This window comes from Taeniopygia guttata, chromosome 1A (genome assembly GCF_048771995.1).
Source record: "Taeniopygia guttata chromosome 1A, bTaeGut7.mat, whole genome shotgun sequence".
Taxonomy (NCBI): Eukaryota; Metazoa; Chordata; class Aves; order Passeriformes; family Estrildidae; genus Taeniopygia; species Taeniopygia guttata.
The window spans coordinates 6,053,966-6,081,117 of record NC_133025.1 but is presented as its reverse complement, the minus strand read 5'-3'; the positions used below and the strand labels follow the sequence as shown (position 1 = coordinate 6,081,117).

The 27,152-nt window shown below is 37.8% G+C and overlaps 1 protein-coding gene across 6 annotated transcripts in view; it reads left to right on the top strand.

Annotated features, from left to right (window-relative positions):
• Positions 1-27,152, top strand: part of USP6NL (USP6 N-terminal like) — a 110,627-nt gene that overhangs the window by 418 nt on the left and 83,057 nt on the right. Inside the window, exons 1-2 of one of the 6 annotated variants that reach the window (XM_030290435.3) lie at positions 217-403; positions 4,717-4,806. In XM_030290435.3, coding sequence (XP_030146295.3) covers positions 4,803-4,806 — 4 coding nt within the window. In that variant the 5' untranslated portion in view covers positions 217-403; positions 4,717-4,802. Of the gene's footprint in view, positions 1-216; positions 404-2,565; positions 3,968-4,716; positions 4,807-20,039; positions 20,074-21,758; positions 22,425-27,152 lie in introns of those variants that run through there. The other 5 variants (XM_030290430.4, XM_030290418.4, XM_072918745.1 and 2 more) reach the window with 5 other exon arrangements.

The window sequence follows — 27,152 nt, the reverse complement described above, 5'->3', positions numbered from 1 at the left end:
GGTCCATTCCCAGCGGAGGGGTGTGTGTGTGTGGTTTTGGAGGCTCCCTGCTCTTTCTGCTGGGGAGGGGGCGGCGGATCGCGACGGAGCCGGGAGTGCTGGGGCAGCCCGGGGGAAGCCCTGTGGAGATGCCCCTGCTGGTCCCTTTGTAAGGTTGAAGTGAGGTGTGGCTGCAGTCAGAGCGGGGCTGGGGGGGCCTGTGTGTGTGCTTGAGGATGTCACGGCTGTAGGTCCGGCACTTACGGCCTCCTTGAGGCCCCCCTCTTCTGGCCATGTGGGAGGCGACAGTGCCGCCCTCGTCAGGAGCAGGGAGGATTTCCATGGCTGAACCCTTTAATGTGACTTTCTGGCGCCGCTGTTCTCTCTGTACCTGCTCCCTCCTGTGCTTTTTGTAATACTTCAGGTATGTGGTGGAAAGTGCCAGGCTGGCAGCGGTGGGCTGGGAGAGAGGGCGTCCCTCAGGCTGTGCTCAGCCCTGGTGTCCATGGCGCTCTCCCAGCCCTCATTCTCCGCTGGCACTGCTAGCACAGAGCCAGTTATTATCAGGTGTTTCAGGTTCTTTCTGTGGCGTGGATGGCTGCCTGTAGAAAACCACCGAAGCCACGGAGCTGCCAGTTGAACGAGAGTCAAGTGGTGACTTAAAAGTCACTGCCTCCAAACTCCTGTACCAGTTGTTCACCCGCATATGCTCCAGAATAACTTTCTTTGTGCCTTTTGCTGCTTGGAGGAGGCAGCTGCACTGAAAACTGGCTTTAAGGGAAGCTGTTTTTCAGCTTTCACTGAATTACAGTGGAGTGAAAACAAATCCACATTTACCCCGTTCACAACAAATGTATCTTGTGGAGAATATTTTCAATTAGGATAATTATATTAAATAATTGTTTTCTATGGTTTTTTAGCTTGCTGTGTGCCCCGCAGTCTAGAGCTGCTGTGTGACAGTCGAAACTCCAGCTCTACCAGGCGTGTGTGTATTAAACACAGCGGCCAATCAGCAGTGCCTGAAACTAAAGGCGATTTGCTTCAACGCTTTGTAGTGTAAATATTCCTGCTATGAACAAAGGAGGGTGTGTCGTTGGGCTTGTTTCATTTGTACTTCCATGTGCTTCCTCATCTGTGGCCAGTCAGTGATTCTGTGTAGTTTCTGAAACAGTAGCAATTGCACTTTGTCTGAATTGTGCATTTGTGCTGTCTTGGGCATTTTACTGAGCTGGGGTGCTCAGAGGCTTGGTGCTATATTAGACATTTTTGTTACGTTTTTTTTAATAACTGTGTTCTGAAGTGACTTAGTTTTACTCATTTTAAACTTTTGTTGTTTCTGATTATAACTTTTAAGTTAATTCAGCTGAGATGCAGTGTAAAATAAGTATTTAGTAGAACTGCCTTTTAACCAGCTGTTCCTCTGCCCTCTGATTATACAGCACAGAAACCACCAATTTCAGACTTAATGTTTTGCTAGCCGGCTATCTGTGCAAATCTAAAAGATAGTGCTGCTGAAATCTGTCTGTTTTCTGTGAGGGGCCATAATGTTTGGTTTAAAGACGATGGTAAATGACACTAAAATACTGATTTGTGCAAGGCAGGCTCTTTTTAGACTGTTTTGTCTTTGTGTGTTTATGCAGGGCAGTTGCATGCTGCTCCTGTGATTCCTGGTTCTTGGGAACTGAGGGTATAAATTCTTAATGTTAACTCCTTAGTTAAACAGATAGTACAGTGACACAGGTTAGACCAGAACCTTTAATTGCCAAATTAAAGGTAAATCTCTTCTCTGGCTAGAGTCATACTGCATAGAAGTACAATATGCTGTAATTTGCTTGCAATCTGGCTCCTGCTAATGATCCTGAAACAGAGTATTGGGTAAAAAAGAGACCTGGCACCATTATGGAAACAGGTAATTGAACGTAATATGAGTGTGTGTGAATTTGAAGTTGCAAAGAGCTTTGCTTGTTGCAGATATTCCTGTCAAATCTCAGCTAAAATGCCAATAGTTTCACAGCTACGGGAGGTGATACTCCCAAGAGTGAGTGAGAAGATGCGTGTCACTGGAGGAAACATGAGGTGGAATACAATGGTTAACTCTTGAGAAAAAGACAAAGATCAAGGGTATGTGTGGGTGGATTAGTGGTTTATTTTTTTATTTTTATTATAGCCTTGTTGATTGCAAGGGAAAGCAGAAAGAGTCTCAGGTACTGTTTTGAATTAAAAGTTTTTCCAAGATGGTGTCTTCCAGAAATACACTGAACAAGTAATATACGCTGAACAGACTATATTTCTGTTTTGTAGTAGTTGGTAGTATTTCTGTACAGGAGAGAGCCCTGCAGGCATTGATAAATCAGGTTGCTTGAGAAAGCAAAGTGAAAACAGTTTAGTTTCTAACACACATTCCTAGGTAAAGGTGTTGCTATTGCAGTGCAATAGAAAACAGAGACTGCCATTTGGTAGTGTTGACTTTCAATACTGCTTGCTGTTGTTGTACTCAAAATTACAGATGAAAGACACAACTTTTTATAAAAATTATTTACAAGGGAAATGATATAAAACACACATGTAGTGTTATTTCAGAGAACAGCAGCTGAATTTACCAGAAGTCTGCATTGTGTGCTAAACAGATGCTAGCAATAGCTAAACAAAATATTTGGACACTGAAGGCAATACAGGAGCAGCACTTTGTGGCTGGGAGTCGGAGGTCGGGTGGCTCTGGTGCACTGGAACATTCACTTTCCACACGTTTAGGTAGAATAGAGCTTCTGTATCATCCCCATCTCATTTCCTCAGTGTTACGTGACAAGACTTTTATAAGCCATGAGGCTGCATAATTAAGCTATTATTAGCCTTAAGTGGTTTTCAGAGCTGCTGTTTTGTTTTTTCCTAATGAACAGCCTTTTCCTGTACATACACACAATAAAATGTCATGTAACACGATGTCTCAGAGGCAAAGTATTGTTAGTTCATATTTACAAAATTAAGGTGAGATAATGCCTTTGGAAAATCAAGTTGAATGGGAGACTCTGGTCTTCCAGTTGATTATGCATAAGATTCAAGAAGAACTTGGGCCACAAGGTAGTGTGAAACTGGTCAAAACCCGGTTTTGGACCGGGTTTGAGGGATATCTGATCCATTTGATGTTCTTAACATAACAGGTGTTATTAGCCCAGTAAATAATTAAATGTCATGGAAGTTATATTTGCTAATTTTGAAACCAGTAATCAAGAGGAAGTTCACAAGGCTGCAGTTCTTATGATGTTTTAACAGACACTTCATTTCTGTTTGGACTGTGTATGCTTAAATATTTAATTTAGTAGACGTTCATGGAAAATTGACAGGACCCGCAGTTCAAAGTGTTCTTCATTGATGCAGCATCTCATGGCTGTGTGTTCATCTCTGCTTATTTAGAATGTTTGTGCGTGGATTCTTTCAGCTGCTTTCTTTCCCTATTGAGTCTCTTCCCTGTGTTACTTTTTCAGTGAAAAAAAGTTGGTTGTAATTTTCAATCTGCAGCTTTACCAAAGGCTTCCTTTTTGGCAGCTGGATTTCTTTTTTTTCATGGTGTGTGTGGCTTTGATGTTTATTTTATTTTTTAAATTGTTTTAGCAGTTGATAGAGGAACCTTCTTGAGATGTCCTGTGGTAGTTCCTGTACTAACTTGCTATGTGCTGTATATATGTAAACATTAGGTGAAGTCATAATTTAGGAAAAGTTAAATCTCTTCTTATGTATTTTTGCCTTTTACTTCGGGTTTTTTTTGAGCATGAAGAGATCAGGAGAGTTGAGACTTGAAATCTGAGTCAGCACAAGATATCTGGCGGGATTAGCACAGGAGGTGAGGTTCAGCAGGTTCTAATTTGTTGTGAAAAGAAGAAATATATCACATAATATTCCTTAATTTACAGATAATCTCCATTTGTGCAGGTATTAAAAGAAAACTGTATTGCTTAGTAGATATGCTGGATTTCTTCTTTTCATCTGAGCTGTGAGTGAAGTTTCTTTTGTTTAACTGTTCTATCAGACTTGGATAAACTTGCTTTTAGCAGCAGGAGGGAGATTATATAATAAATTTTTCAAAATGTACTTGCTGTGCTGTCATTGTTGGAGATTAAGTCCTCTATATTTGGCTTCAGGAAGGGCCAGGCTTACTGTTAGTGAATCCATATCTGCCCTACTTGGGTATCTTTTTCTGAAATCGATGAGGAATTGATGGAACTGTAGGTTTATAGTTGCTAGAAATGGTAACTTTTCCAGGTTTTGTTTCTGAGAAGGAAATGTTAGATGTCAGTGCCAACCTGTGCTTGTTTAGTCATCTTAATTGCATTTCTTGTGCTCTAAAAGTGGGTTTTTTTACATTGTTTTGCCAGCTGAGGTTGCTGAAGGAAAATACTACTTAGGAATTTTCAGTTACTATATCCGTGTTGTAGTCTTGTACTTTTAACTTTTTAACTGTTCCCAAGAGATTATGACCATATTTTATAGCAATTCTTTTTCAAAGTACATACACAAGTTTATAATGTGATTATTAGAGGAAGGTGCACATTTTGAGTCAATAAACAGACAAAAACATCCATAAGCAGTAAAGCTCCCCACATAACAAACATATGTTTTCCTTTTTTTAAAAAACAAACAGGATTAAAAGAGACTAGGAAAGACAGTTTATATGTAAACATATATTCTAGTGATTTGAAGTTGAAAAAATTACTTGTTTTTTTATTTTCTTCCAACCTTCAGGACATGTATACCTCTGAGAAACCTTCTCCAACAAAATACCTTGCTTCAAGACCTGTCCTGGATTATATACAAAGAAGCTTCCAGTCATGAGTAAGTAGATTTCTTTCTTTAAGAAAAATGAAACTCTTAGGTTGTAGTTTAGAAGAACTGTACTTTTGTAGTAGGTTTTGGGAGGTGGTTATGCTTTGAAAATATATGCATACTGAGTTTTGTGTCTTTGGTCCTGTAAAAATAACCAAATAAAACTGAGATTTGGCAGATGCCATTTGTAATTTGCAAATTTTCGATCAATGTGTGCTCTGTAAGACTTCTCTGTAGTCTGGTCTCATTTTCAAGAAGTTGAGTTCTGTAACAAGATGATGTTTGTTTCATTCAGTATAAATAAAACATGTAACTCAGAGGGAAAAATGCCTTGGGTTTGCAAAGAATTTGAAAATTTGTGACTGCCTAGTAAATTAAAATAACTGATAAAAATCCAAAATAAAATCAATGGAGTTCATTTTATAGGAAAAAAAAAATACATTAGACAAATTCAAGTATAGAGGTTTGATCCCAGAGGAATTCTGGCACGTACTGGAATGATCTGAGCTGCAGAAAACTGTGACTTAATGTCTGTTATGGTGGAAAAAGACAGATGAAAGACGTGGAAATTTTGCTTTAGGTCATATCTGATGGGTAAGATAACCTCTTTTTAGTGAACTCTTTGAGTAATTGAAGGTCTCATAAGTTTTGCAGATGTGGGACTTTTTCACACAGCTTTTGTCAGCAATGTTACTTGTCCTTGTCTCATGTAGAAATAAGGATAAAACTTTATTTGCACAGGAACTATATTTGTAATGTAGCTCATCTGCAACACAACTGTACTGAACATGTTGAAGGAAAAGCATCTTGTTCATAGGATAATTATATCCTTTGTTAGTAAAATAAGACCATTTGGGTTTCTGGGAGGAAATGAGTAAAGAAAATTGTTGGTTAAATTTCTTGTCAAACTAAATGAAAAATGATTATTCTTGACATCTGGAAATTAAAAAAAAAAATGAGGAAGGAATGCTTGCTAAATGCAGCAGAGGAAAAATTACACCAAAAAAAGGCTTGAAGGAGTTTCTGAGCTATAGGGTTCATGCTGGTGTAGATAGAACAATTTTAGTTTTTATTGACATTTATTTCTATTTTCTTTTATATTGCTATTCACACTTGTTTACTTTCTGATGTTTAAAATATTTGCTGCGTTGCATAGAGGGCAATTTTCCAGGCAGTTATTCAAACATCCTGATTTGTCATACATTGTATGTGACTCTTCATTTATAGAGCTTTTCATGCTTTTCTTTGCCTGTGTGCAGCCTTACACATAACAAATAACTGACTCACAGCTGCTGTGTACAGTGTGACTTCCAGGGTGCTGCTGTGTACAGTGTGACTTCCAGGGTGCTGCTGGGTACAGTGTGACTTCCAGGGTGCTGCTGTGCTGATGTTGGTTTGGGTACAGCACACACAGACAATGCTAGAGCAAAACACCCTTGGTTTTGGTCAGATTTTGATCTGATTCCAGGCTGGAGGGTTCAGCTGTTATTAGGAAGAATGGAGACCCTTATTCAAATGCAAGACAACATTTTGGCAGTACTTTTTGTGGCACCTCAGTAATGGTGTTCTTCAGTGCAGGATGCCACATTCTTGTGGTAGAGTGGATGCTGAAGCCTGTGCTGTGATGGGCTTCAAGGGCACAACACAAAGTGCCACTCTGTAAAAATATGGTTTAGAGAAGATTAGATGTTTTATATTTGGCTGATGTTGAATTTCTTAGTTTATGGTTTGTTTGAGAGAAACTTGAACTATAAGCACAGTCCTTAGTTTTATGCTCCTCTTTCCTAAATATCTCAGTCAATAAGGTAAGTACCATATCTTATGAAGCTGCATTTATTTGCATAGTTCTGCATATGTGTGCTTATTCACAAAATCTGTGGGCACCTAGAATAGCTAGATGTATTAAAAATGGTGGGAGTCTCTAGGATAAAGTGTGCAGCATCTAGTGTCATTCAAACAAAAAAAATCTATCTAAAATGAGGTAATCTCAACCTTCAGAAGGCCACTAAAAGCTGCAGAATGCTACATGATTGAAGCCTGCTTATTTTCTTGTGCTGTACTTAGTACAATATATAGATTCAGTATATATTGCCATTTTGTGGCACTTCAGCTTTGTGAAGGGCTGTGCTAGATGCCAAGTCCTAAAATGATTAAATCCTTTTTCTTATATCTGTCTTAAATTTCTTTACAGCCAGATCATATCTATTTGGGTTTTTTGCCAACTTTATTCACTAGCTTAAATAATTTTTACCATATAATATTTCTTACCATAAAATTTGTTACACAGAGCTTATTATTTTATTTAAATGCCTTGTGGAAGTAAATCTGTTAATATGCTGGTACTTATGAAGCACACACATGCTTGTTTTTAAGCCATTGATCAGTTTTGAAAGTGAATGAGAGAACTGCTTTTTTGTTTAACATTTTTGATAGTTGCCAGGTGTGTAAGTGGCTGCTTTGGATCCTGTTGTACTAGATCTTTCCTTGTACTGGGGAGGAGCACTGACAGAATTGCAGAGTTCACCATTCATGGTGGTAGTTTGTAGTTGGACAATACAAGAAATCTGTTAAAACTGAGGCAGTCACTGTTAAGGCTTTTATTTCTATGGAATAGCTTTGTAAATGTCTGTTTTCATAATAAGGGTAAGACACATTTGTATTTGAAATTGTGCTTTTCCATTGTATGCCTTACAGGACACTGAGGTCAGATCCTTAAAGGGTTTGTAATAGTATCAAGTATAGCTAAGTGAAGTTGATTATTGATATGTTTTATATTTAAAGATAACTTGTCAGAGGAATCATGGTGCATGTAACCTGCCTAGAATGTCCCACCAAAGAAAGAGTTGATTTAATCTACATTTTCTCCAGATATTTAGTGGTCAGAAAATTTGTAGCATCATGATAAATTCTTAATGTTATAAACTCTGCTCTTTATTTTTGGGGATTTTCCTGTTCTTTTCTCCCTTGAGGAAGGGTCAATACGGTGAAATTATTTGAGCTGCTGCAGTGAAACAAGGTTAGTGCATGCTATTGTAACAAGCTGCTGACATCTTCATTTTTGTCCCCTTCAATGTGTAAGATGCAGTGCCAATTTATAATACAGAATATTTCTTTCCTGACTTTGTCTTTCTGCTTCTAGTTTTATTTCTAACACACTAAAAACTTAATGCTGCATGCAGTTGGGAAGGTCACCTGTTTCTTTGTGCTTCACTCCCATCAATTCAGGTTTTCTTTCTGTTTGACTGAGGGTAGGAGCACGTTTTGTGTGAGAGAACACATTTTGAGAGATGCTGTGCAGTGTAATCTTGCATTCTGCAGATGGTTGGTGTGGCCTGGTAATGATGGGGGCAGTTTTTGCCTCACTAGTTCAAATCAAGCCCACAGTGGTGTGATTAAAGACTGCTTCTGTTTGATGGTTGGTTACATACCTTGACCTCTCATTACAGCTCTGGCTTTCTAGTCTGTATTCACAGAGGAACCTTGTGGTTTTGGGATTTCTGAAAACATAGATTGTGTTTCTTTTCTTCTGTGTTCTCATTGTGTGCGTAAAGAAACAGTTTTGGCTGTCAATTTCCCTGTTCATGAGCAATGAACTTTGGAACTAAAACAAATGTTAAGGTCAGCCTTAACATTTTAGGTCAGCCAGATCAAGATGCAGTGTGTCCTGAGTCCCTCTAGGCCAGGCTGGATGGGGCTTGGAGCAGCCTGGTCAAGTGGAAGGTGTCCCTGTCCATGGCAGGGCATAGGAACTGGATGGTCTTAAGGACCAAACCATTCTACACATTATTATTTCTGTGCTTGTAGCTGCAGAAAGTGTTCTGGGCATCTCTAGAGCTCCCTGTCCTAAGGAAAGTCTGTGACTTAAGGCTGGCTCATTTTCCCCCCTCACCCCCCAAATCTCCCCTCCTGGTGTATCAGAATGAATCTGTAGTGAACTGAGGATCAAGTCAAGCTATTAATAAATGAAATTATGATTTTTGTTTGTTTTACCTGAAGTGTAGGTTGCTGTGCACTTTATGTAGTGTGGGTAAAGTGTTGCAAATAATTTAAAAACTGAATTATTTGGAAGAGGCTTTGTAGTCATCACTTCTTTGCAATGAGCTGAGATTGAATGAAAGAAAGGAAGACGTCTAGGTTGTGATTGATTGAGAACTGCATGCTGGGGAAGGAAAGCTTACAAATAAACTAAAATACTTTAACAATATATAATAATGAATAGTTAAAGGATGTCAGATTATTATGTTACATGCTAGGTTTTTGTTTTAGTTTTGAACTATGAACCCTGAAAGCCTAGTCATAAAATGCAAATTTGAAGGTGCAGTTAGTGAAGTGTTTTCACAATTGTTGTGATTTCACAACACAGTTATCTTCTAATCTTCATTAATACTGTGACTTGAGAAATAGAGAAGAAGCTATTCTGTCTCTTGGGTTATATTTCCTGAAACTTCACATAGTAATTCTCTATGAAAAACTGAAGCTCTGAGTAATAAAGAATTGTTTGATACAAGGGACAAAGAGCCATAATGCAGATTTGCAAAAGGTGGCTTTGAAGACTTGTGAAATGTTTGTAAAAAATTTTAAGAATTAAATAATTGTAACCCCCCTGCAACTCAAAGCTGTCCAGGGAATTCTCCACTGTAGCTGTAGAGACACATGATAATTTGCATCAGTAGTAGTACACTATTAACTTTTTTGTAGTGGGGTGTTGAAGCATGAAAAAGACATGTTGTTTGACTCTGGAATCTTGTAGTAGGAGAACTTGTCACTTGGTCTTGCTTCACTGTTGCTCTTCTGTTTTGTCTTAACTTTTCAGATCTTTTTTTTTTGGGGTACTGTTACTTGCTGCTCTATCTCCTCTTCATAGTGCAGCTTGTACCTGGTGAGACTGTGAGCAACAGGGCTGGAGATGATTTTCTGACTCGAAATACAGATTTAGAGATCAGAATTAATGAGTTACAGAAAACCTGTGTGGTCTCAACAAGGAAGTTTTGAATGAAGTTTCATTAGAAAGGCCTGGGCTGCAGGAGCTGAGGCTGGACTCGAGGTCTTAACATTTCATAACTGCTTTAAAATGTTGTCCATGCCAGAAATGGGTCAGTGCCTTTGCCTGCCTGAATTCCTGCATTCTTCCTTGTTGCAGGAGCATTCATGGGGCTGACTGGAACTGAGGGGGCTCCCTAAGCTCTTGCCTAGGTAGCTGCATCCATGGATGCACTGCAGGGGTGGGGATCAATGATTTCTGGTGAGATTCTGGTAAATGCTGGTTTTTGCTTGCTGGAAGTGTTCATGGAACTGTAGCTTAAGTTGTTCAGGAATGTGGTAATCTTGGGCTTCCTCTGTGCTGAGCAAGGAGAGGCATCTCCAGAGGGCTAATCAGATCTTGGATGACCCAGTTTCTCACCAATACTGTAATTAAACTGCTCCTCTGAATACACAGGGTGCATGAGTAGCAATAAAATATGAACCCAAATACTTTGCACAAAACTGATGTATCACATGGGGGAAATGCAGGCACATTAGTAGAAACTAACTTGTTGTTTTAATATTTGCATTTTACTATATTGGATTTTTATTTATTGAGTTGACATAATGATGCAGCTTCTCAGAACGCGTGGATTTTTTTCTCATAGTACAGCTATTGAAAAAAATCAGAACACAAATAAAAGCTTTTTGAAATTTGTCTATATTTAAACAGATTTAAAATTATTTTTAAAATTTGTTTTCATAATACTTCATTTATTTTTAGTCACATTTTAGGATATTTATGGCTGCTAAGTTGTTGCTTCCCTTGCACTTAAAATTTATTTTTAGGTCAAAGAGGCAGATAAACAGTTTTTGACTTTTATTTTGTCACGTATTTACTTGAACGAAGTAAGTCTTCAATCTCCATAGTCTGAAATGATGCTGCATCTTTGCAGGAGTTTGCAGTTAAAAATGTATTGATCACATCCAGAAGCTGTGTTTGCAGGTGGTAGGTTCAAGTTCAGTAATGTCACATTTGTAGGGCTTTGCTAACAAAGAGGTATTGTAAAATATTTTCTGTTTAATTTAAATTAATTAATGTGTAGTAAAGTTAATTTTATAAAACTCTTTGCATATATTTCATGTACATTGACTAAACATATTTTAAAAGGTGTTCCCTTTATAGAAAAATAAATTTAAAAATAAATGTAACTTCAAATCTATCTTCTTTCACATGGGCTTTTTCTTGGCTGGTTGATGGAGCTTCTCTAAATAAATTAGTGCAACGTGACACCTACTTTTAAAGAGATGTAATTTCTGTTTGTAAACCAAAATATTGTCACTGGCAAGAAACTATTGTTAGTTTTGAGCTGACAGGAGAGCTGTGGCAGGAAAATTACCATCATTTATGTTGTTGGAACTCCAGTGTTTTCATATACACACCCTGTTCCCCAAATGTGTCCTTTTTAGGCACTTGCACTTCACGTTTATTCTGCCATGTTTGTACTGGAAATTAAGGTTGGATTATTTACAAATTAATTACTTTATGATACTCTAGTTGTGTGTGTCTCTGAAAACAACAAGGATGATAAAAATATGGTTGTGATAGTAATTTATGTATATTTAAACTTTCATTATATGTTTTATTTATGATATGTATTTTATGTAATTGTTTTTTCTTTACAATGTAAAACTATATACCTACATTAGAGATAGCAGAATTCTTCTATTTATGTGTTTATAAATAAAAGAGAATAATCTTTTAACATTTGTCTGCCTCTGTTTTGATTGATGGCCAGTAAGGAGTGCTGATTTATTATGACTAATTGGCATACACAGGAGTACATGCCTTTGGCATGATAATATTCTCCCATTACATAGTTTTTAATTTAAATCTTAGTCTTTGGGCCTCTTTCTGTGCTCCTTTATAAAAAACATTGCACAATGATGCCTTTATCGTGGGTCTTTGGTGCTCCTGCAGCAGAAGGAGTGAGCAGCACAAGAACACTGTAACCTTGTTCTCTGGAGTGAGTATCAAGTATCTGCCACTATGTAAGCAATTCATATTTCTGGGATCCTATTCATCCTGTGATAAGTTGAGGGTGGTATTCAAGTACATTCCAAAGGGGGAAGGATGCAGAAATTCCCAACTAAAACACGGATGAAAAGTAACAGTTATAAATGTAGATGTTTGGGTGGGCACCCCCTTCTCTGCATACGGCACTGCATAGTCACAGAACAGTGTTACAGTTTCTGAAGGAGGACTTTTAGAGGCTGCAGTTTTAAGCTCCCTAATGGTGGTGTTATTTCCTGTTGATTCAAAGAATTCTCAAAACAGCTGAATGGGATGAAGGATTAGAAATGGACCAAAGAACTTTAACAGCAGTGTTAAATGAGGTGTTCACAGAACTTTCCTTGCCTGTCCTGGGTCATGTTGGTTCTCACTTTCCATACAAATGATTGAATAATATGCAGCACTGTGTAGGGAAAGTGAAGTACGGCTACTCAGTGGTGTAGCTTTATCCCAGATATGAAAAATAATTGAGCTGCAGTCTTATTTTACGTTGTTATTCATGTTCATGTTCAAGAAACAAAGCACCTGATTTAAAAGATGGGTGGTTTTTTTAAGCTAAACTAACTGTTTTTCAAGAAAAACTATTTTGACATGCTTTACTCAGCTACTGATAGGAAACAACGTCTTTGATTTGTAACACAGTTGGAAAATATTTGGGGTTGTTGCCAGAAGTGGGGTTATGTAAGTAATGTCAGTGAGATTATTGGCTCCATATTTGTTTAAATTTAAGATCTTCTCTTTTCTTAAACTATCCAGCCTGTTATCCTTTCAGTATTCACAAGGATGGTTGCAGATGTTTGTGGTAACAAAGTAGCTGCACTTAGGTGATATCCTATCAATCAGCTGATTAGAAGGCTTGTTTAAGCTCTCATTGCAAAGGACCCTCTCCCCTATAATTATGGTATTTTAATTCCTAAAATTATGTCAAAGACTGGCAAAATAACACTGGGAGTTTTTCAAGGCTATTGGTAAACCTGTTCCTATCCTGCTCAAAATTTCTGAAGCAAGCACAAATCTGTGTAGAACTCCCAAGTTCTTCTGCTTTGAGAAGCTGGTATGAGGTGTTGTTTTCCTTCTTTTCCTTTTTTCCCCTCAGTTTTATTTTGTGTAACATAATGGTATCCAGAATAGAAGGCATGCCAACATGCTGTAGAACCTCAGTGCTTTTGGCCAGGGCAGTCATTAATCTAACAGATCACTAATGTATAAGGGCACTTTGTTTTAATAAAGCAGTTTGGTTTGCCATAGGAGAGGATTCTTGAATGCAGTCTTTCTGTTTTAGCCTTGAAAAGCTCTTTGAAAACCTGCCTAATTCTGTGGTGAGTGCTGAAAGCCTTACTCAGAGCTCTTTTGAACAAGTCAGAGTTGCCAGAAGTTTTAGGGACGTAGGGAAGTAAGTCTCTCACCAGAATGTTCTGTTGCATTCAATAGAAAGCTTTTTCCTTCTCTTTTTATTTTTTTTTAATAGTAGAATTTTATACAGCATTATGTGAGGAGTTTTATTTTGTGGTGCTGCTGTGTCCGAGTTGTACAATCAGTGCAATGGCATAAGCTTCACTTCCTGCCCTCCCCCAAATTTAGCTTTGGAGGTGACCCTTTTGGGCTGCAGCTCTGAGTTTTTGGAGTTATGTTGTGCTACAGCCATGCTTCTGGTCAGGCTGCTCTGCAGACCCTGTTTGGCTGTGGGAGCTTCAGTGCAGTTACAGTTCATATTATTTTATATCTGGCTGCAAAAACTAGACAAGCTTTTGGCTTTCTCTCTTCCCCAGTTCCATCAAATTACTGTAAGAGTGTTTGAAGGGTGTCATGGTCTTGGAGAACAGGAGAGAAAGAAATTGGTCTGTTGCTTGCTGTAAAAAGATGAGGTGCAAATTGAAAAGTGTCAATTTTGCTTTTTATTTCCTCCTCACTTCCTTCCCTGCCCCCCACCTCCCTTTTCTATATCAGAAGCAGTGACAAAAATATTTGTATGTTTTGCTCCAAGTATGTGGCAGGAAAGTTCTCTTTTTAGAGTGAAGGCTAATGAGTCACTTTTAGTGACATTTCAGTATTTACTTATTCCTTGTGCATTAAAACAAACTAAAAGAAATAATATTTATGTGAAACTCACTGTAAGGCTCTTGAGTGTTTTTTTCCCCCTCTTCTTAATGCAATCAATCATTAAGTGGAACATCCATTTAGAAGAACTAACACAACTTGTGTTTTTGTTTTACACTGTATATTCAGTGGACTTACAGGATGATATAGTAAGGCCAGTTTACGTGGATGTTATTCAGTGAGATTTAACAAGGATAAATCCACTGCAAGGGGGGATGATGGCACTTCTGTTCCTCTAGCACTGGTGGGTAACACTACACTACACTGGTGTAGTGCCACTGGGAGTTAAACTGCTGGGTTGCAGTGCCTGAATGTAATACTGGGTAGAGTGATGACCCTTCTTGTCTGGACCATGGCAGTTGTCTGAAACTTGGCATGATATTAAATTCTCTACAGCTGCAGAGAGCACAGAGCTACAGAGAACAGTAAATACACTACAGTTTTCCATCTGCCAAAACGGGGGCTGTGTTAATAGGTCCCTGTGTTCTTGTTCATGGGATAAGTAGGTAAGACATTTTTTCATTTGGATAAATTGATTGTCTTAAGGTGAAGCTGACTAAGGAAATCTCAGATGCCCAAGTGTTTCCACCATTTTTTCACTGGTGAGGGAATAGGAGAACTGTTCAACAGTGGGAGCATGTAAGTAGTCGCAGTTAACGTGATTGTCACATTCAAGTGCCAAGCTTGGATTTTTAAAACACATTAGTTAAAACCTGTTTTGAAAGACTGTATTCTAAGTGAACATAGAAGGAGAGCAGGAGGCAGAAATCTGGAAGTGACAGGTAATGGTGTGTCCCGTTACAGCACACATGCAGGAAGCAAATAGACCAGGTACACTTCCTTTTAAAGGAGGGTAGTTCCCTTCTGCTCTGTGTGGTCTTTGGGTTAATTTCCATTGGCTGCTTTTGAAATGTTGAATTTGTTCTTTGAATGTGTGTCTCTGACAGTTTTTTCTTTACTAAGGTAGGTTACATTTGTGGGATTAAATGCCATTTTAAGCGTTAGATTAGCCTATTGCAGAGTATTTTGAAAGTTTTGATTTTTCTTGCAGAGGCAGAAAGCCACACTATGTACTATTTGCTGCACAAACTATGGCTGCAAATACATGGGCTTAATAAAAGTAGTGTGTATTTTACCGTGGACTAACAAGGTTCGATGTTCTTCCTGGTGCCTCTCTACAGCTGCATTTTATTACTTGGATTAAATATCAGCCTAGAAATGTACATGCAGTGAAGGATTTAATCATGCTAACAAAAAGCAGTGCATAGAATTTCCTAGTTTTTCTTTGCCTCAGGGAGGTACAAGATTATTAGTCTCATTCATATCCTCTTCAAAAGAAAACCAAGTAAGGGTTTAAATTAAAAGCAAAGTTTTTATTTTTCTTCTTTTTTTGAATTAAACACACATTCACTTTTATCAGTCTATGCCTGATTAAACTAATGAATGTACTTTGACTTCAGTATTAACACATGTAAGATAGTAATAGTTTTGATTTTTGTTTAATATAGCAAAATGGCAAAAAGTCTTTAATGACTAGTGTGGCTTCTTTTTGTGTGCTTAGGTTTGACAGAACATTTAATATCCTTTAGCTTAAGATAAATTTGATTAGCACTACAGCCATGACCCAAATCCAGGCAGTGTAAAATTGCTGCATATTCTGTTTGAAATGCTGCATATTATTGGGGAATATATTTTAAATAGTTTTTGTTACTGTAATTGCAACTTCATAAATGTCTGATTTCTTTTTGAAGCTTCTAGTATGGAACTTTTTTCTTCTCAGAAAAATCCTCATTTGCAGCTAAAGCTATATGAAAACTTGCCATCTAATATGAGGAAGACTGAGAAATCCTGCGGGGTGTATGCATTCACTGAGATGAGATCTTGTACCACCATCCTTTTTCTTCCTCCTGTTTACAAAAAACCCCACCAAATATTATTTTATCAATAATTTAAAATGGACTGATTAGAGACAACCTTTTTTTGGTGGGGTTGAGGAGTGGTGGTGGAATTCCATTTGCTTCGTTGTTGCTTTCTTGATAATTTCTTGAGCCTTATAAAGTGACCATTTGGCCTTTGAAGGGCATGATGCATGTGAGGAGAAAGAAATTGAATTAATTTGATGATTCACAATAAGAATCTGTGATTTTATTCTTACTCATTTTCATAATGCTTTGTAGCTTGCTTAACACAATCCTAATCACATAGACCCAAAAGAACGAGTACCTCTGTATCTAAGGAATTCTGCACTGCAGCCTGAACTAGGTCAGGCAGAGTCTTTATGGGTTAAATATCTAAGAGCTTTTGGGACCCTTTGAATTGTTGCTAAATGGTGCAGTTTAGATGCACTTGTATGTCTAAACTTAGAGTTCTACAGAAAATATAGGAGCAAAGAAGAAGCAGTACCCTTTGGTCATGGAGGTGACAGGTATAAAATACATTTATTGGGAATCAAAAATAAATTGTACATCTATACATGTTTTTTTTCTTTTTTGTAAGTAGGTTTTCTTTTTGGAAGAGTGTATCAAGACTTACATGATCTGATACTGATCTCCATTAGTGTCTGGTGTCTGTTATCAGGGTGATAAAAATGATCTACACAGGCAGTTCCCTTGGCTTCATCGTGGCTCTCCGGGAGACTCACTGTCTGTCTTGCTACAGTCTAGAGCCATGTGCAGGATGTGTTGTGGCAAGAGCTGAGGGGGTGAAAACTGTGCAAGAAGGGTGACAGTGAGAGCACTGAGCAGGGATGGGGTTGCACAATGTGTAGTTTTCCTTCGCTGTGTGCTGTGAGCTCTGCAGAATGTGGCCCTCTGCTTTTCTGTCTTCCATTTTTTCCCACTTACAGCATTTGTTTTTCTGTTTTAGGTTTATAGGGTTTTTTTCTGGAACATGTAGAATTACTTTCATTGACCATTTATTAAAGTTTTCCATCATCTGAATTTAATGAACAGCTTTTTTGTATGTTTAAAGTGTAAAAAAAAAACAGACTTAAAAATTAGCTTTCTCTTGAAATTATTACTTTTCCAGCCTTTAGATCAATCTAGTTTCTATTCCTAAGAAGATGCCTTCTAAATAAGGCTCTAGATCTGCAGCCATAGTTTTATGCTTTAAAATTGGTAGCAAACCTGCTAGAAATGAACAAAAAAATACTCCTAAGTGGATGCAAATTCTGTTGGATTAAACAGTTACTGACTCTGAAAGACCATTGAGAAGACTGTGAGGATGTTTATTTATTTTTTGAATGTTTTGAAAAATGCATAGCCAAAAGCAGTCACTTTTGAAAAATTACCTCCTGAATAATAAATGGAGTTGTGTCACTGGTGTAAACATTTTTTTCAAGAAAGGCTATCACAATTTCACATAGGAATTCTTGTGAGCAATAGGTTTTCTTCTTTTTGCCTCTTTCATGCTTCAAAGAATGATATGTAGAAAATAATGAAGATTAAAAATTTAAAGTTTCAGAGATTTATGGGAACAGTTAGTTATTGATTTGGAACTCTAGTATTCTCATCCAACTATGATAGATTATTGAAAACTTTGTAAAAACTTTAGGTTTCAGTTCAGAGATTGGAAAATTAATTCAAAATATTATCGAGAAACAATAGATAACCTACTTCACAGCAGCTGTAGTAATAATTTGTATTATGATATATTGTTTTAGACCTCAATGCTTAATGGTTTTGAGATAATAATTTGAAGATGGGAAACAACAGGAGTATCATAAAACAAAATGTTTCTGAGGATAGTGGGGATAGTTAAGGTATTTGCCTTAGCTGCTGGGTAGACTTTATATGAATTCAATGTTTTTGCAATAAATAAACAGGGTTTTGTTGTGAAGGGACTATGCAAATGTTCTTATAAGATACTCTTCATTTTACTTGACTTCTAAAGAATCTTTTCCCTGATGCTTGACTTGTACTTTTTTTTATCTGTTCTTGAAAACTTTTATCCTGCATATGAGTGAGTGATTCTTGATGGGAAAATCATTTTCATTTTCTGAGCCTCTTTGCTAAGATGGGAGGGATGATGAAGCAGTTGAAGCAGTTGTACCATGTGTGGTTTCTGAAACTGCAGCTTTTAAAGCAAACATTCCAATGGGTCATTAAGAGCAGGTGCCCTCACTTTTGATGGCATTGGAGTTTTTATAGCCCCTGTTCCAGACAGCCCTGCTGGGACAGCCCTGCCCACAGCCCTGCTGACTCACAGGGTGCTGAAACAGCTTCTGGATGTTACAGCCTAGAGAGGAGGGTCCAAAGAGCAAGTGCACCCTGCTCCCTTGTAAATGCTCTTCTGCCTCCAACGTCAGACTTTGCCCTATTGCAGAACAAGCACCACCAGAAGTGTTTTGTGTATTTATTTGCTTTCTAGAAGACTTAAGCCTTGATCCTGCTTCCATTGAAACATTAGTGACAGAACTGCCCTTGGCTAGGACTTTCCTGGCCATTTTGTTAGGGGCTTTCCATTCCCTGGGTTGTCAGGCCTGAAAGCTTGGCATGTTAACCATGTGTGGAGTCTAGCAGGTAGGGAAGAGGACACAGTTCTGGCTGTGGGGAACATGGGAGGATGATGAAGTCAGACCTGCAGAGGTTTCTGCAGATATGTTGGGAGTAATTAATATGCAGAATATCTGAATTCTGGACAGTTCAGGTTGATAAGAGATGGGAAAAGAACAGTGACGACAGCTCTGCATCTCAACTCTGATGTGTGCAGGACTGTTGTTCCTATGAAGGAAAGCCCTTGAGCCATTGCAGTGGATTGGGTTTTTCTCTGTTAGTAGCTTGTACATCTTTCTGTAAACAAGGACACAACAAGCAGGCACTTTTTGGGTAGCTGCAATGCTGCCTGGGAAAACCTCGAGGGTTCTTGATGGTTTTTTTTTAATAGCCTAGACAGAATGCTGTGAATATATAAACACAGATTAGAAAAAGAGAGTTAAAGAGGAGATATTAAGTCTTCCTCAGATTTAAATTCTGATCTTCCCCACCCCCTGTCAAATACCTTTGACAAATACCCACTGAGCCATCCTTCTGCAGCATCATTTGTGCTGTAAATGTGTTACCTCTTGGCAATATGCTTCATGAAAAAGAACTGCTTCCAAAGATCAGTTAATTACAATTATGTTAATGGAAGCATTTTTATTCTGAATTATGATAGCTGACTAATCAGGATGCAGGTCATTTTTTTATTATGCTTGGGAGAGATCGAGGGCTGTACGCAGTGATCCATAAAATTCCATAGTGGTTATCTGTTCCTTTCAATACCAGTGTACTCCATCATGTTGTTAACATGTGCATGATTTCTGTATTCCGTACAATTTTGAAGTCAAGGAAGAAAAGCAAAATCCAAGATCATCAAGCACATATTGCTTAGCAAGCTCTCTGCTGAAGAGGAAAAATGCTTGGCAGAGATCAGTGGTCTATGCACTAGTTTTTTTCTCAAACAGAATCTACTCAAATTGTTACACTAAATTTATGACATGGTTTCTTAGTGGTTCACCTTGTGTATTTGTGTCAGAATTGCTGTGAACTTCCATCTGGTGTATCCTTGCCCACAGTGGTGTTTTGTCAGGATGTGTGGCCTGAGAGGTGGCAGTTGTAGTGACAGACTGTATGGAAGTATCAGTTGGTTCAGCACCAGTCAAAGATAAGAATGAACTATTACCAAATTCTGATTCACAAGTAACAGATTAAATTATACAATTTAGTGTGTTTTATTTGTATAAGTGTTTTTGGTATTGTCTCTATACTATAGCTCTTTTAGTGTTGCTGTCTTGGTGTATAAATTGAGTCGAGGAAAGATAAATAGCAGCCACCAAGATTACTGTGTAATTCTTCGAAGTTTCAGTGATTTGTTGAAATTTCATATTTATCATGCCTGCTTTAGACTTGCACCATTTTCTTTACATTGCATATGGAATGTTGTTTATTTACATTTTCCTAAATTATTTTGAGGCTTTGCGAGGTTTTCAGTTTTTTTCTAGGTGCCAACTGTCACAATAAAGAGGCGAGGGAAACTGCTGTGCATACCGACTTCGGAAACTGTTTCACATTGAGGAAGGCAGGTGTGATATGAAAATGACTTACAGTCCTCAAGTTTTTGTGTGTCTCTCTTTAAAAGGGAGGACATGGACCTGTACCAGCAAGGTAAGGGACAGTTTGGAAGAAAAAGGAACAACTTCCTCTTTGCAGTTAGGAATAGGTACTGAAGTGCTTAATTTCTTCCTTTTAAAATAGTTTTTCACAAAAGTAGGTACAAGTCATGCCTTCTAGTTCTGTCTTCCTCTGCTCCCCCTTCCCAGCTGTTAGTCTTTGTCAGTCACCATCCTCTCCTTGTTCCAGCACTTGAGAATGGTGCTGTAGCAATGAGATAATCAAGTTCATTTAAAAATCAGCTGTAGGATCTGCAAGGTGTAATCTTGCTTTGGAAGGCCAAGTGGATGTCATTACTGAGTATTTATTCAACCTTATCTATTTTTTCTTCTTTTCTCCTCCTATCTATAGTATGTTACTATAAGGACCATAAAAAGTTTAGTAGTTCTGTAGTAGTTGTGTTTTGTGCACCATGAACTTAGAAGTCAGTTTTTAGAGAAAATTTGCAATGTAATATAGTTGCAAGTAATTATATTCCTTTGGTTTTATATATTTGACTTGAAGATAAGTTGTTTGATTACCCAACTAAATAAAGAACAAATGCCTTACGGTGAGATAATTGTGGAAAAAATTCTTCCAATGGCAGTTTTGAGCACTGGATTATTAAATAACAGACTCCCAAGTAACCCTTACTGCACAACCCTGCATTTTACATCTTACTTAAATGTTCTGAAATTATACTTGTTCTGGAAGGGTCTGCTTGTAGTGATCTTCTCCAAACCTCGCTAGGTATAAAGTCATTGGTCTTAAACCTGGAATTTAACTTCAGGTCCAGGACTTAGAAATTATTCTTAATATAGAAAAGCTGAGAAGTCTGTCTGTAACATTTTGAATAATGTTTTTCAAGCTTCTTCTTGGGTGGACACTTGAATGTTTATGGAGTGGGAGAAGAAATCAGACAGCCTGGCAAGGAGAAGGATTTTACTTGTCTTTATTTTAACTAACCAAATAGGATAGAACTTTGGGATGCTTTTCCTTCTGGCAGAGATTAATGAGCAGGCTGTGAATGAGACTGACATAACAGACATAGTTTGTTGTTCCTCTGTTCTGTATAATTCAAGAGACTGACATGGATGTGGATGAATACGCCAGTAAATCTTAAAATCTGAAATGCTTGTGATGTGAGCAGCTGGAAATGGCAAAATGGAAAGAGATGACCTCTTCTTCCCCCCAACACTTAAGAAATGGGAACAGAAGGTCTAAAGGCCAGAGAATGCAGCCTGTGGTTTGTTTTCATGTTATGATTTTCAGAACATGTAGTTGGCTTCCTAAATTGATCTCTGTGTGTGCAAGGCGTTGTAGTGCTGTGTAGGAATTCAGTTTTCTGAAGTGTTCACAGAGCCTCTTCTGGCCTGACAGTTATTTAAAGTGATCACATAAAACATGATTCCTCAGGATTTTTATTTTTTTGGGTTAGCTCTGCAGAGGTTTTGACAAAAGGTACTTCTGAAGGGCCTTTGTACATTTTCCAAATGTCATTAAAAATGTTGTGGGGCACATACAGCAATCTGTCTGCCTAAAATTACCTGGCAGAGGTAATGAAAGTAATGACAATACGTTTGCTGAAAGAGTTCTCCGGGCCTCTGGTGGTGGGTGAGAGAGTGCCTGAAATACTCTCAGGATTTCCAGCGTGCCTCCCGGTGTGTGAGAATTCCTGTCACGTACAAGGTTGTCAGAGGTTTCTGTTCGAGGGGGGAGAAAAGGAGCCCAATGAATGTCTTTAGCAGGAGCTTGCTTGTGCCTGATGAGTTCTTGCAGGCTGGGTTTAATTTTAGTTCTCTTGGTGGGTCTGTCGCTGGCTCTGCGCTGCACCGGAGTCTTTCTTTAAGCATTACGTGAAATTTCATGAACTGAGTCTGACTTGAAAAGAGGATGCAGCCACACTGGTTAGTTACTGAGCACGCTGCATCTGTCGGCAGTCGTTTCAAGGGCTTTTTTTTTCTTTAGCTACTTAGCTACTATGTGACCATTTCCTTTAAACTTTATTAGTGAAATCAGTATGTGTTCTCTGCAGTAAAGGGTTCTAAAATGTTCTGTAGAAATACATTTAGGACTGCTTGCGTTTTTTTGTGTCCTTGTGCTGAAGTCACTTTAAATCCATCACTCCAGCCTGTAGAGTCGTCAGGCAGAAATCTTCCTGGGAAGGTAGATGAGTTCTTCCTGCAGCAGTTTTGCTTGAGCATACTGAAGACAGCCATGTAATAAGGTGTAGTAATGAAACCTGTTGGAATTTTAGAGGAGCACCTCGTTCCTTTGATCTTGTTAAGGAGCAATGATTCAGGTGCTACAGATTGTAAAGGATCTGGTGTCACCAGCAAGACGGAGAACAGATGCTGCCAGGAAAGGTAAGAGCAGCTCTGGGATATACTCAGTGTTCTCAGTAACTTGCTGTGAATCAGAAATATTTTGGGAGTTTGCTTGTAGTTAAATTGCATTCTTGTTACGTAAAAATGCTCTTTGTTGTGGCATGTACAGCTGCCATAATTTGGCTTAGATCTATATTAAGCCTAATTATTATCATTTTTGCAACTGCCGCTTTCCCAAAGAGAATCCCAGTGACGTTTATTATGCTGAAAATTGAGTTTGTCAGCATCTGTAACTGTTAACTGTTGTACTAAAGATTTTCCTTTGTTTTTGTGGTAAAAGCATTTTTGTTGTCAGGAGAGCTCAGGATGTGAAGATAGCAGTCCTACTCTGTAATCCTGTCAAAATAGTTTTTAGAGTCTTAATGCTCTAAATGAGAATAAGAGCAAAACCTGGCTTCTTTAGTGCTTATGGAAATGAGAGACTGGAAGTACACAGCTGCACTGCTGGCTAGGTTTTACAATTAGATTATTTCTAGATTACAACTAACTTCAAAATCCAAAATGCCTCTTGCAAGTGTATGAAAAACTACTTGAAATAATCAATGATTCTTTGAATTCAATTGATGTTAAATGTTGTTCTTGTTTACTTCAGTGTGTTGAACATTTGTTTTTTCTTTGCTAAAGTAGTGGTATCTTTTTTGGTATGTGGCATACATCTAATGAGCAATTGATTAAACAATTCTTTTGTGTTTTGCATCTTAATTATTAGCAACTGCTAAATATTTTGTTTGTTGAGGAACTAAATAATTTGTAGGGATAACTTAAAAATTTCCTTCCTACTAGAATTAATTTGCTAGGACTGGTTTATTTTGTATTGAATAGGTTGTGAATAATTTAGGAGTTACAGCATCTGCCTGTTACTGTGTAATTTTCTGTTCTGCCCTTATGTGTAATATGTGGCTGTAGGCAAGTACCTTTATTTCAAATCAAATAACATCAGGCTGCTCTAATTGTAACAAGTCAGGTAATGAAACACCTCTGTAAATAAACAGGAAGGAAGGTAGAACTGGGCTCAGCTGTTACCCTCTTACTCTGAAAGAAAATAAGGTAAGCTTCCTAATTATTTCCTTAGACTTTGCAGTGATTGGTTGAACATCTCCCCCAAGAGTTGTATAATTTCATCTCAGTGAATTACTTGACTTCAGCACTGTTCACTGTTCATTTTTGATTTGTGCTGCTTCCAGAGAAGGACAAAGCAGAAGTTCTACTTGTCTGTTCTGCACGTACCTCACTAGTCAGGCAGGATTTTTATAGAACTACTGTAAGAACTGCTTAAAAAGATGTAACACCAAAACCTATAAAAATACTTATTTGCAGGAACAGATTCAACAGAATTGAAAGAGAAAGCTTTGAAAAACATGAAGGAATCTCTTTTTCAGTTCTAATGCTTTCAGGGCTTTTTTTTTCTGTTTGTTTTACTCCCTTAGTGAAAGACATTAATTTTGGTCATTGTTTGGGAGGTATTCTCAAGCTGCTACTAACTGAGCTAATTAGGTGTTAGCTCTTACAGAACCTGGCAGTGCATTTTGATGAGCAATGTTAAGATCTTAACATTAAAAAACATTCAGGTATTCCAAAGAAAACATTTACAAAAGATGCAAAATGCTGACAGGTTTTGGTGATCGATACAGTAATTTGAGTAGATGTTAGATTTTTTTCTTCGCAGCATGCAACAGTAGGCATCTGGTGTACACGAAGAGCTATGTTCTGCAGAAATGACTCATTCCAGTATTGTTCTCAGTGAATTGAAAAATGGGCTTGTAAAGAAAGAGTTGCTAGGAAGCCCACTGTGAATGTGAGGTGAATCCATTGAGACGTGGGGATGATGTGTGTTTACCAAAGTGCTTTCAAATTGGTGTTACTAAACTGTAAAGATGTTAAATCCTACTCAGGTCCATCCTTCTCTTTCCCTTTAAAAAGTGTTTTCATTAGAATATAATTTCTTGGGAGGTGAATGTTACAAAGGAGCACAATGTATTAACTGCATATTTCATATGCAGTATCAAGTTAAAAACTTCTTTAGGACTGAAGTTCCTAACCAAGTAACTGTTTTTATAAATAGTACATAAGATTGAGGGGGAAAGGATTCCTCTCTCTTCCAATTTTCCCAAGATTTATTTTCAGACTGAGGCTTAGAAGCACAGTTAATAGCCAAGAAAGTGTCTTTTTACATCCATCATTCAACATCAGAAGCTTGTTATAAGGTCTGCAGTAAGCACAGCTACTGTGGAGATGAAAATTCAATTCTGCAGAAGAAATTCCTGCAGAATGCCATTTAAAAGAACCCCATTACTAATGCTTCATGAGTTGAAATGTGGATTTAATGGGGTAGCTGAAGAGCCTGACAGAGCTGCGGAGTCTAATTTTGGGTTTTTATGGGCAAATCTATTTTCATTGTGGCCATGACCTATGTCACAGGTTAAATTAAATTTAATTTTCTGTATCATAAGAGGTTGATAAATAGGTGGTTTACAAGACTAAATCCCACAAAAGTCATGCAGTGTGAGCATGAGTGTCCACCTTGTCTCCCAGTGCAAGACCTATGGTTCTGGTTTTGTCTTCAGTCTTTGGCTGCTGAGGCTGACATCAGAAAATCCTTCAGTGGGCCTGGGAGTCTTGCTTAGTGAATACATGAAGTGAGCTAAACAGTAGGTTTTGATTTATAATGTCTCACATTTCCATACTTTTTTAAATCTTGTGCTGTTTAAAAATTGAATTATTCAATATTTTTAGGAAAAAAAAGTCCTATAATTGTTTTCCATAGTCTTCCGCCTGCAGTGAAACTGAGAGTGTAGAGTTTGTTGTTTGGTTTTTAAGGGTTTAGTTTTTGGGAAACTCCAGACCCATACCATGTTTATGTAATATCAGATTTGTTAGAGGAAGAAATTGCCACTAGTCATTTATTGTCAGAGGACTAACACTTTACGTGCCCTGTAAGTTTGAAGGTGAACATGAAGTTGTGAAGAAATTTAAGAGGTTGCTGTTATTTTATTTATGGAATCGAAAGTCTGCCTTGAATAAAATGATAAATCATGGCAGTATAAAATTCTCTTGACAAGTGTTCTGATTTGAAGCCAAACATTTTATGAGATCTGAAACTTTTCTGAATTTTAAAAAATAGTTCAAATAGTACTTGTCCAAGAGAAATCCATGTAGAGTATAAACACTAATTATTTTCTTCTTTTCCATCACTAAAATCTTGGTTGAAATCCAGATTGTATAAAATTACTGAAGAAATACTCATGTTTATTTCTTTCCTCCCTTCTTCCTCTTACAGATGGCTACAGCAGAACTTAATTGGCATCATCACCTTGATGTTAGGATATAAAAAGAGATGTTGTATTAAGACACTCCTAACATATGGGACAACTAAATTGAAATCACAGAATTAAAAAGGGATGCAGTATTTCAGTGTGAGAGAGAGAAACCTGAGAGAAAACTTCAGTTTGATACTATTTTTTTCATGGAACACAAGAAGAGGCATATGTTTGGTCATTGCTCTGTTGGGGCTATGAGGTGTGTCAGTGTTGGGCCAGCCAAGGATAACTGTGTTGAAATTTTCCAGCAATAAATTGGGAAGTTACTGCCTGGATTCAGTGCCGACAGTACTGTGGTGATGCCTTGTATTTCGCACTTAAACGTGACAAGAAATAAGCAGTGTTTGTTTGGTTTGTTTCTGCGGGCATGGAATAAGTTGATTAGTTGCAAGATGGAGAAAATAAAAGTCCCACATCAAGCAGTAATGGTGTTTTCTCTTTACCTTTGGTGATAGTAGAGAAAAAGTGTACTCAGATCAAATGCATTCCATTGAGGCATCTACTAAAATATGAGAAACTTTCTTCGATCCCTTGATTTTTCTGTTTGTTGTAGCATCTTTGCAAGGGAGGCTGAGAATTTTGCCTCTTATGGGAAGTTCCAGGGCTACCTGAATTTCTTATTTTATTTTTTCATGTAATACTGTTATAATCCATGTTGAGTATTTTAACTGATAAATGCTGGATTAGAAGTAAAGGTTTCTCTAGACTAGTATACCTATCCTTGAATTATTTTATTTTTTAAAGGAGACTGGCCAGAAGAGCCAAGTTAATAAAAATTAATGAGCTCTTCAGTGAGCTACAAGTATGGAGTTAAAGCTTTTTTTTTTTGGTCATTAAATATGAAATTCTGTCCACAGGAGCCAAGATAATGTATTGTAGTCTGCAGCTCTTCAGTACAGGTATACAGCTTCAATTTACAATTTACTGTGGCAAAGTTTCTAGCAGTGTGACAGAATTTAGCTGTATTTCAACAGTTTTTTGACATTATTTGTGCTGAAGTTTCAGCTGTGGTTTCACAAATAATTAATGCTGGCAAAAATTACTCCTCCTGCCTTGCCTCTGCTGCTCACTTGGCCTTTCCATCTCAGTTCAGATCCCTACAGGGCTTCACCTGTGTGTGTGTAGCCATGCAGTGGTTTGGAGTGGTACACTGTACTTCTCATTCTTGTTGAGCTGCTGTAACCTTGATCAGTTTAACTAATCCACCTGCTAATTTAACTAATCCCCTGCTGGTGCAGTTCCACAGAGATGCTTGTGAGCTCCAAGGGGGGAGCTGGCTGTGGGATGCGAGTGAATCCATGGGGACAATCTTCCTTCAGTGGTGCCACTGGCTGAGGCTAATGGGAAATGCTGGTGGGATTTCCTTCTGCTGGACTGTGAGGAATTCACC